Genomic DNA, 11,015 nt, shown 5'->3' on the forward strand with positions numbered 1-11,015 from the left:
ATTAATTCTGAAAAATACATGTTTTTTCAAATAATTGATTAATGAACCAATTATTTTCATGTTCATGAATCATTGAGCATTTACACAATACCTGTATTTACAATGGCAGTTCTGATGTGTGTTAACTTTCCAATTCAACAGAGTTTTTCTCTCAAGGGACTAAGTTTATAATATTCTCAACTGCAGCCCTAAATCATTCCAAGTTGTACAATGATGAATTTGTATCTCTAAATTTACACATTACAAAGTTTAAGCAGTGATTTTATTTTTTGTTCCATTTATATTTTTAGAGTTACAGTGCAGCAGTTTATGGAACAAAACAAGCAGTTTAATGTTAACTATCTACAGGAGATAGTTCTCCAGTACCAAACCCAAATACATGCCTTGCAAGCTTCACCAGAACAATGAAGATCAATGTGCATGTGAATGACAGTTCAGTGCAATCCTTTCCACATCTAACCTATGTACTTCCAAATGAGGTGCCTGACTATGATCAGTATTAGAAATTGTGCATAACACACTTTTACCCACCACACAGGTGTGCAATAGTACTTCAGTTGTGCTGAAATAAATCAGAAACTGTTACTTAATATGCAGCATTGCACCATAGCAGAAAAGTCACCAGCTTTAGTCCAGTTAGTCCATAATTATAAAAATGGACTAATTCATTGAGTTAACCATATGTATTTTCCTGCTGGAGGCACAACAAAAAGTGGAGCATTTTTAAAAATGATAAACAAAGCTTCATTCACTGATTAACTTTTCACAATGGTTCCAATAGTTTGATATTATATTGAGCTGGGAAATGTGGCTCTCCTTAGACAGTTCCTCAAGTTCAAGGATGGCCTAATTCTACTCGTATTTTGAGTGCTTGATGAGGCAAATTTGGAAACTGCAGACTTACCACAGATGGGGTAGGTAGTGCCTGGCAGAGCATGTTAGTAGGTGGGTGGGTAGATTTTAGGTAGTGCAGACGTGATGCATGGACTCTTCCATACTATCATGAATGCTCCATCTCCACCTTGTGCGATCATGGGCTTGGGATTCCCAGCATTAGTGGGGACGGTTCTTTCCTTCAAGAAGGCCGAGTACATCCTTGAATAATTTCCTCTGCCTGCCTGGTGATCTTCTATTGTATCAGGATTTTGGTGGTTAGCATGAAATTTGTTTAGACTACATAACATGCTCACATTCAGCAATAAAATTTAAAGTAAATACCACGGATCACAGCTACCTAGATAGCCATCCTTGAACCTAGATCACAGCATACCTACCAAGGCCTGAAATTCCCTTTTTTTGAACCTCTCACTTCAATCAATTTTTTTTGTCATTCGCTCTTATTTCCTTCAATCAATTAATCTCTTTACAAGGATGCTCTCCTGCAGTTACCATATCAACGCAAGCTGGTATATACAGCTTGCTTTGGCAAATTTGAACATATACAGCATTTGCAAGGATGAATCGCTAATGTTTGCACATATAACTGATTATGTTCACACTGAGAAACATTTCTGATGAGCATTTAAGAACTTTTCACAAGTGGTGCTTTTACCTACTTTTGCCAAGAGTTTGATGTCGATTCAACCACCATTTCAGGATTTGATAATATATACTGGACTAGCATTGCAGTATTAAGACAAGACAGTCACAGAAGTAAGCCAGTTTTCAGGATATATTTCCCCATTGGAAAGCCAATCATGGCTGATTGTGTCTTTAATTTACCAACATTGGTTCCACATTCCTCAATAATCTTGCATATTAAAATCACTTACAATGAGTCTCTAACCTTCCCATATTTTTAACCCAAAGCCATATCTTCTACCTTAATGGCTTCAAATAATAGATATCAGACATCATTTTTTGAAGATAAAGAAATGTCTCTAATATTTCTTTACCTCAATTAAATAATGTTAAAATAAATTAACTGACCAGCCTTTGATATAGCAATATTACTGTGCATAAGATATCTACAGCATATATGTCTATAAAAGTGACTAAATGTTACTAACATGCTTTGGAGCATTCGGTGACATCCAATAAAGCATAATCTAAATGCAAGTTTATAAATATGACTGTTTTTCCTCAGATTCCTATATTAGCCAAATGGCAACACAGGTACACTCTGCAACAGCAGCTGTGTCACATAATGCAATATGATGCTCTTAACTCCCCTGACACTTTTCATTGCTCTGTCATTCACCTCACACTCTTATCATTACATTTAGTGTATGTTAATTCTCAGGAACCAATATAGTCTCAATTCACTGAAAACTGAAGATTAATTTTGCATTAATCTACACAGATTTTCATAATGTGTACTCACCTGCAAGATTCATGATTTAGATGACATTCACAATAATTACAAAACTGGGATCAATCTGCAGAGCAAAGCTTGTCTTTAATGTGACTATGTTCTTACTAGTGGGAAAATTGGGGGGGATTTGCTGTTGGCTGGAATGCAGGAATCAACAATGTGCAACATCAAGAGAGGCATTCTGTCAATTCACTTTCCTTTTGAATGTTCTGAAACTACAGCCATTCAAATTACACGAGCAAAAAGTCACCTACAAATTAAAATTACCACTCTTCTCCCCACATTTATGAATTTGATTTTAACATAATTCCTGGCTACAATGTAAATTGGGTAAATTGAGTCTGAAGAATGTCCTCGACCCAAAACCACCTATGTTCTCCAGATATGCTGCCTGACTTGTGGAGTTAGTCCAGCACTTTGTAATTTTTTGTAAATTTTAAGTCTACTTCTATTAATTCAAATAGCGACTCTCAAATCAAATTGCATTCAGCTCCAATTCACTTTGGTCCAAAGTTCCAAAACAACAGAGGACTTTATCATTTCCAGACTTGTTTCCTGGCCACAATAGAAGTTTTTTTTTAATTGACATCACATAATGTAGACTGCTAGATTTACCCACGCCTCGTCCCTGTCAGCTTATCCAAAAGAATGGCCAACAAACCTTGACAATATCCTTGGACATAGCTTCAATGGCGAGTTTTTCCAAGAGACATTAACTAACAAACAAAACGCCGAAGCTCGACAAATGTTTCTATTCCCAAGTCCTCACACAGCCTGACACTGTAGTTACAGAGAAATGTTCCGCCCCTGACATTTGCCACGGTCCCCATAATTGCCCCTGGCATAACATTGGCCCTATCCATGCAAATGGGATCTTCTGTCTTTTCTGAAAATCGTCTGTCCCAGTCCCAACACTGACCCCTCTCTTGGCACCAACATCAAACCCAGCCCTCTCCAAGGCACTTAGCTCCAACTCAGACCAGGCAACAGGGCGTAGTTTACCCACTATTTTAAAGCAGCGGGATAGTTCAAAGGACGGGGTAGCCTATAAGGGTGAAAGATACAGGCGCTGGGTTAAGTATTGTACGCGGCGTCTCTGAGAGCTTCGTTGCGTGTTTCAAGACCGTTTCTGTCTCACTGAATGAAGGTTGTGGGAGGCAGTCAAGTACATCACGACGTCGAAGCCAAAATGGAGCGGAGGCCCATTCTGGAGAGGGCCCCCTGTAAGGGGGGGGTGATGTCCTGAACCAGGGGGTGTCCGATGTTACACCGTGAGAGGGGACGAAAGGGGGTCCGAACCTGGGACCCAGGGGGGAGAGGGGATGGGGTGATTTGTGGAGATGGGGGGGGGGGGGGGTGGTTGGGGTAGGGGTAAATTGGAGGTGGGGGGGGGGGAAATTGGAGGTGGGGGGGGGGATAATTTTGGGGGGAGGGGTGGGTATCTTCAGGGGGGTTATGGGTACTTTACGGAGGGGGGGGGAAGAGTTCGAGTGGCAGGGTCACTATGGGGGCTCTAGACCACCCCCAGTGCGGGGGGAGGGGGTGTCACTGGCCACCCTGTCTGCCTCTCCTGGTTTACCTGTGCGGCCTCGCTGTTCATCCCGTTCTCTCCCGGGTTCACGCTCGCTTCCAGCCGCTGTCTCTTCGCCTCGGCCGCCGCCGCATCTCCCGGCTCGTCGCGCTTCAGACCTCGGAGCATTCGCTCGGGGCCGCCAGGACCGGGCCCGGGGCCGAAATCGCCACCGGCCACCGGCTCCGCCGCCATGGATGGGCTGGGGTCTCGAGGTGAGGAGGGACGGAGGTAGGTAGGGTGGTGGGCGGTGTTCCCGGACTCGGCGGACGGGCCGAGCGCGATGAAACCGGACGACCGCGCGGGGTGGAAAAGAAAAAAAAATAAAATATATCCCTCGGGCTAACAGCTTTTTAAAAAACAACCACTTTTTACATCAAACACGACGGCTAACGGCGTGGCAATCTCACACAGAAGTGCGGGGACGACGGCGCCGAGTTTTACCTCGCACTCTAACACACACAAAACACAGAGACAGAGAGACGCTGGGGAGCGGGAGCGGAAAACAATCTTTGAAAAAAATGGCCTAGCTTGGCGCGCCCGCGCGTGCATGAGCCCCCTCCCTCCCACTCGGCGCGTGCTGGTGCCCGGCGCGCGCGCGCACGAACGCAGCCCCGCGCGTGCACGAGCCCCGGCCGCCGCCGCCGCCGGCAGTCCCCCCGCGCGCGCTGGGGGAGGAGGGAGAGAGTGAGAGAAGAGGTCGTTGCCTGTGGAGGCCTTCGGCAGTTCGGCGGCCGCCAGCTTCGGAAACACTCGGTAGCCGAGGCTCCAAAAGGGGTTGCGAGCCGAGAGGGATGTCAACCGAGTCCAAGAGTACCAGGGCGTAGATAGAGAGAGGAAAAAAAAAAAAGAAAAACCGTAAGAATAAACTGCAGATGCGGGAAGAAAACACAATCCTTTGGATTTTTCCGATCCTCATAACGAGTTCGTATTGAAGCCTTTTGAACGGCGGCGGACAATCGTTGCGGCCGGGACTCGGGAAGGTTCGGCGCCCGGGGTTAGGGGATCGTCGTCGGCGACACGAGGGAGCCGCTGCCATGGTGATGGGGGAATGCTCCCCGCGCCCTGATTACTGGAGCGCGGGCGCCGCCACGGGCCAGGGCCGGTAATGCAGGCCAGCCAGGCTGCAATCTTCACCAGGCGGCCCCTCGAACCTGCTGAACCATTCATCAAGCTCATGGCTCATCTCCCCCCTCCCTCGATTTCCTTATTCTCCAAACATCCGTCTTATTTACTCTCAGATAGTCGGCTATCTTAGGTTTCTCTGTGTAAGAAAATAACTGCAGATGCTGGTACAAATCGAAGGTATTTATTCACAAAATGCTGGAGTAACTCAGCAGGTCAGGCAGCATCTCAGGACAGAAGGAATGGGTGATGTTTCGGGTCGAGACCCTTCTTCGGACGGGTCGAGACCCGAAACGTCACCCATTCCTTCTCTCCTGAGATGCTGCCTGACCTGCTAAGTTACTCCAGCATTTTGTGAATAAATAGGTTTCTCTGTGAGCAGCTATTTTCAGAAGGTCACAATTTCTTAAGGCATGGAAACAGGCCCTTCGGCCCACCAGGTTGATGCCGACCATCAACCACACATTTACATTAATCGAAAGACAGACGCAAAGTGGTGAAGTATCTCAGTGGGTCAGGCAGCATCCCCGGAGAATATGGATAGGTGACATTTTGGGTTGGGACCCTTCTTTGGACTCCATTCACTTACATTAATTTTAAATAATTAATAAACATTTTGATTAAACCGATTTTTTATGTTCGCTCCACCTTCATTCCCTCCCCCTCTCCGATTCCATTACTTGCTCGGAGCAATTTCCAGGGGCCAAGTAAACTACCAACCCACACATCTTTAGGATGAGGGAGGAAATCGACCACCCAGGGGAAACCCAAACAGTAAAAAAAAGAACATACAAACTCTCCCCAGTACCAATAGACAGATGTATTAAAAAAATCATTTTCTTTGGGTTGTACGCATGGCCTCGAATGGTGTATACAGGTTCTGGGTTATATACTTGACAACAGTATACTTGAAGTTCCGGAGGTGTTACCAAGAACGTTAGACAAATGAGGTAATGCCTTCCTTTTACAATAGACAATAAGTGCAAAAATAAACCATTCGGCCCTTCGAGCCAGCACTGCCATTCACCGTGATCATGGCTGATCATTCACAATCAGTACCCAGTTCCTGCCTTCTCCCCATACCCCCTGACTCCGCTGTCATTAAGAGCTCTATCTAGCTCTCGCTTGGAAAGAAAATTGGCCTCCACTGCCTTCTGAGGCAGAGAATTCCACAGATTTACAACTCTCTGAGTGAAAAAGTTTTTCCTCATCTCCGTTCTAAATGGCCTACCCCTTATTCTTAAACTGTGGCCCCTGGTTCTAGACTCCCCCAACATTGAGAACATGTTTCCTGCCTCTAGCATGTCCAATCCCTTAATAATCTTATATGTTCAATAAGATCCCCTCTCATCCTTCTAAATTCCAGTGTATACAAGCCTAGTTGCTCCAGTCTTTCAACATACGACAGTTCTGCCATTCTGGAAATTAACCTTGTGAACCTACGCTGTACTCCCTCAATAGCAAGAATGTCCTTCCTCAAATTTGGAGTTAATGGTCCTATTCCTCAGCAATTTTGAACTCCTTCCAGTTGTAAATACTGTACAGTAGTTCCCCCAATACCCTTTCCTATTTATATCAGTCACTATTTATGATTTAATCACTGTATTCATGAACATTCCCAGTTATTTTACTGCATATTGATCCAATAACTTGAACTCAACAAAACCATGAATAAAGCATTATTTTTAATTGATTACTATTTCTTTGCAGCTTGCCTGCCCTTATTAACATTGGTTTAGCTCAACTGGTCATCATATTTTACACACTGTAGTACAGATAAAACTGCACAAAATGACAGTGGGCCATTCCTACCAGGTCTACATCTGAGCCCACTACATTTCTTGAATTATATCAAGCTGTGGAATCAGAAATAATGGGTGTTGTAAACTGAATTTTCACTGAAATTGAAATTGTAAGTGGACACAACTTCAACAGCCACAGGTTTAATTTTTTTAATTCTCACCCAATACTTATCCTGCCTGAATTAGAGGGTTTCAGCCACAGGGAGAGATTGGATAGACTTGGATTGTTTTCTCTAGAATGTCAGAGGTTGAGGAGAGACTTGATAGAAGTATATAAAATTACTAGACCAAGTGGACCTGTTGGGCCCAAACCTCTCCTGCATTGGTGCAGCACCCTCTCCTCCCCCCCCCCCCCCCCCCCCTCCTCTCCTCTCCTCTCCTCTCCTCCCCCCCTCCTCTCCTCTCCTCCCCCCCCTCTCCTCCCCCCCTCTCCTCTCCCCCCCCCCCCCTCCCGTCCCCTCATCGTATCCTCAAGGGCGAAGGTGAACAGCCGGAAGTGGTAGTGCATGTCGGCACAAACGATGTCGGAAAGAAGGGGATGAATATTCTGCAGCGTGACTTTAGAGAACTCGGAGAAATGCTAAAAAGCAGGACCTCCAGGGTGGTTATCTCCGGTTTGCTTCCAGTTCCTCATGCTGACGAGAGCAGGAACAGGGAGATACAGGACTTGAATGTGTGGCTGAGGAACTGGTGCAGGGGGAAGGTATTTAGATTCTTAGATCACTGGGATCTGTTTTGGGGTAAGGGGAAATTGTACAAAAGGAACGGATTGCACCTTAACAGGTGGGGGACCAGCATTCTGGCAGGCAGGTTTGCCACTGCTACACGGGTGGTTTTAAACTAATTAGGGGGGGGGGGTGTCAAATGGGATAGTCAAGGATGGAGTTAAAGGGAAAGAGAGTAAAGGGATAGTTAATGACCCCAGAATTAACAGGGAAAAAAGCTCACAAAGAGATAGAGTATGGCCAAGTGTAATAGGGATCGATGTGAAGGGTGAGATGAGTAAGGAATTAAAAGTATTATATATGTATGCGCGAAGTATAAGAAGTAAAGTAGATGAGCTTGAGGCTCAGTTAGAGGTTGGTAGATATGACATTGTGGGGATTACAGAGACGTGGCTGCAGGTGGATCGGGCCTGGGAACTGAATATTTAGGGTTATACATCCTATAGAAAGAACAGGCAGGTGGGCAGAGGCAGTGGGGTAGCTCTGCTGGTGAGGGACGAAATTTAGTCCCTTGGGAGGGACGATATAGGGACTGACGAGGTAGAGTCACTGGATTGAGTTGAGGAATTGTAAAGGCAAGAAGACACTAATTGGAGTTGTCTACAGACCCCCAAATAGTAGCCCGGATGTAGGGTGTAAGTTGCAGCAGGAGTTAAAACTGGCATGTAAGAAAGGTAATGCCACTGTGGTGATGGGGGATTTCAATATGCAGGTAGACTGGGAAAATCAGGTTAGTTCTGGACCCCAAGCAAGAGAGTTTGTAGAGTGCCTCCGAGATGGATTCTTAGAGCAGCTTGTAATGGAGCCTACCAGAGAAAAGGCAATTCTGGATTTAGTGTTGTCCAATGAACCAGATTTGATAAAGAGAACTTGAGGTAAAGGAACCACTTGGAGGTAGTGATCATAATATGATTAGTTTTAATCTGCAATTTGAGAAGGAGAAGGTTAAATCGGAAGTGTCAGTGTTGCAGTTGAACAAATGGGACTATGAAGGCATGAGAGAGGAGCTGGCCAAGGTAGACTGGAAAGGGATCCTAGCAGGAATGACGGTGGAACAGCAATGGCAGGAATTTCTGGGCATAATCCGGAAGACGCAGGATCATTTCATTCCAAAGAGGAAGAAAGATTCTAAGGGGAGTAAGAGGCAACTGTGGCTGACAAGGGAAGTTAGGGATTTAATTAAAAAAAGAAAAGATGTATAACACAGCGAAGAGTAGCGGGGAGCCAGAGGATTGGGAAACTTTCATAGGACAACAGAAGGTAACAAAACAGGCAATACGGGCTGAAAAGATGAAGTACGAGGGGAAGCTGGCTAAGAATATAAAGAAGGACTGTAAAAGCTTCTTTAGATATGTTAAGAGAAAAAGAGTAGCAAAGTCAAATGTGGGTCCCTTGAAGGCAGACACGGGTAAAATTATTATGGGTAACAAGGAAATGGCAGAAGAGTTGAACAGGTACTTCGGATCTGTCTTCACTAAGGAAGACACAAACAATCTCCCAGATGTACTAGAGGACAGAGGATCTAGGAGGGTAGAGGAACTAAAAGAATTTTTCATTAGGCAAGAAATATTATTGGGTAGACTAATGGGACTGAGTGATGATAAATCCCATGGGCCTGATGGTCTGCATCCCGGGGTCCTCAGGGAGGTGGCTCTAGAAATAGTGGACTCATCGGTGATCATTTTCCAATGTTCAATAGATTCAGGATCAGTTCCTGTGGATTGGAGGATAGCTAATGTTATCCCACTTTTCAAGAAAGGGGCGAGAGAGAAAACGGGGTATAGACCAGTTAGCCTGACTTCGGTGGTGGGAAAGATGTTGGAGTCAATTATTAAAGAGATAATAACAGTGCATTTGGATAGCAATAAAAGGATACGTCCATGTCAGCATGGACTTTATGAAAGGGAAATCATGCTTGACTAATCTTCTGGAATTTTTTGAGGATGTGACAAGTAAAATGGATGAAGGGGAGCCAATGGATGTAGTGTATCTAGACTTTTAGAAAGCCTTTGATAAGGTCCCGCACAGGAGATTGGTGACTAAAATTAGAGCACATGGTATTGGGGGTAGGGTGTTGACATGGATAGAAAATTGGTTGGCAGACAGGAAGCAAAGAGTAGGAGTAAACGGGTCCTTTTCAGAATGGCAGGCAGTGGCGAGTGGAGTGCCGCAAGGCTGGGTGTTGGGGCTGCAACTGTTTACCATGTATATTAATGATTTGGAAGAGGGAATTAGAAGCAACACTAGCAAGTTTGCGGATGACACAAAGCTGGGTGGCAGTGTAAACTGTGAAGAGGATGTTAGGAGGTTGCAGGGTGACCTGGACCGGTTGAGTGAGTGGGCAGATGCGTGGTAGATGCAGTATAATATAGATAAATGTGAGGTTATCCACTTTGGCGGCAAAAACAAGGAGGCAGAATATTATCTCAATAGTGTTAGGTTAGGTAAGGGGGAGGTGCAGCGAGACCTGGGTGTCCTTGTACACCAGTCACTGAAAGTTGGCGTGCAGATACAGCAGGCAGTGAAGAAAGCTAATGACATGTTGACCTTCATAACAAGAGGATTTCAGTATAAGGTAAACAGGTTCTTCTGCAGTTGTATAGGGCCCTGGTAAGACCACATCTGGAGTATTGTGTACAGTTTTGGTCTCCTAATTTGAGGAAGGACATCCTTGTAATTGAGGCAGTGCAGCGTAGGTTCACGAGATTGATCCTTGGGATGGCGCGACTGTCATACGAGGAAAGATTGAAAAGACTAGGCTTGTATTCACTGGAGTTTAGAAGGATGAGAGGGGATCTTATAGAAGCATATAAAATTATAAAAGGACTAGACAAGTTAGATGCAGGAAAAATGTTCCCAATGTTGGGCGAGTCCAGAACCAGGGGCCACAGTCTTAGAATAAAGGGGAGGCCATTTAAAACTGAGGTGAGAAGAAACTTTTTCACCCAGATAGTTATGAATTTGTGGAATTCTCTGCCATAGAAGGCAGTGGAGGCCAAATCACTGGATGGATTTAATAGAGAGTTAGATAGAGCTCTAGGGGCTAGTAGAATCAAGGGATATGGGGAGAAGGCAGGCACAGGTTATTGATTGTGGACGATCAGCCATGATCACAATGAATGGCGGTGCTGGCTCAAAGGGCCGAATGGCCTACACCTAATTTTTATGTTTCTATCCTCCTCTCCCCTCCCCCCTCATCCTCCTTCCCCGCCCCCTTCCTCTTCCCTCCCTGGGAGATAGATTTACACTTTAAAATGTGAATAACTTAAAAAATATAACACCGATTTCAATTAAACTTCTTCCATTAGCACCAAAGGGACGACGATGAGTAAGATAGGCCTAAAATTGTCGCGTTATCGTGTACCATTTTGGCTGTAGTTCAGGAACAAACAAACAAGAGTTTTAGTATATAGATAGATAGATGAGACACATAGATAAGACAGACAGTCAGAACTTTTTTTCCCCCTGGTGGAAATGGC

At 44.9% G+C, this 11,015-nt stretch overlaps 1 protein-coding gene across 5 annotated transcripts in view; it reads right to left on the minus strand.

Annotated features, from left to right (window-relative positions):
* Positions 1 to 4,465, minus strand: part of LOC144611422 (RNA binding protein fox-1 homolog 2-like) — a 200,853-nt gene extending 196,388 nt beyond the window's left edge. For 2 of the 5 annotated variants that reach the window (XM_078430498.1, XM_078430497.1), the window contains exon 1: positions 3,894 to 4,463. In XM_078430498.1, coding sequence (XP_078286624.1) covers positions 3,894 to 4,079 — 186 coding nt within the window. In that variant the 5' untranslated portion in view covers positions 4,080 to 4,463. Of the gene's footprint in view, positions 1 to 3,893 lie in introns of all 5 variants that reach the window. The other 3 variants (XM_078430494.1, XM_078430492.1, XM_078430493.1) reach the window with 2 other exon arrangements.
* Positions 4,466 to 11,015: the final 6,550 nt, after the last annotated feature.

The sequence above is a fragment of the Rhinoraja longicauda genome, chromosome 40, assembly GCF_053455715.1.
Source record: "Rhinoraja longicauda isolate Sanriku21f chromosome 40, sRhiLon1.1, whole genome shotgun sequence".
Classification (NCBI taxonomy): domain Eukaryota; kingdom Metazoa; phylum Chordata; class Chondrichthyes; order Rajiformes; family Arhynchobatidae; genus Rhinoraja; species Rhinoraja longicauda.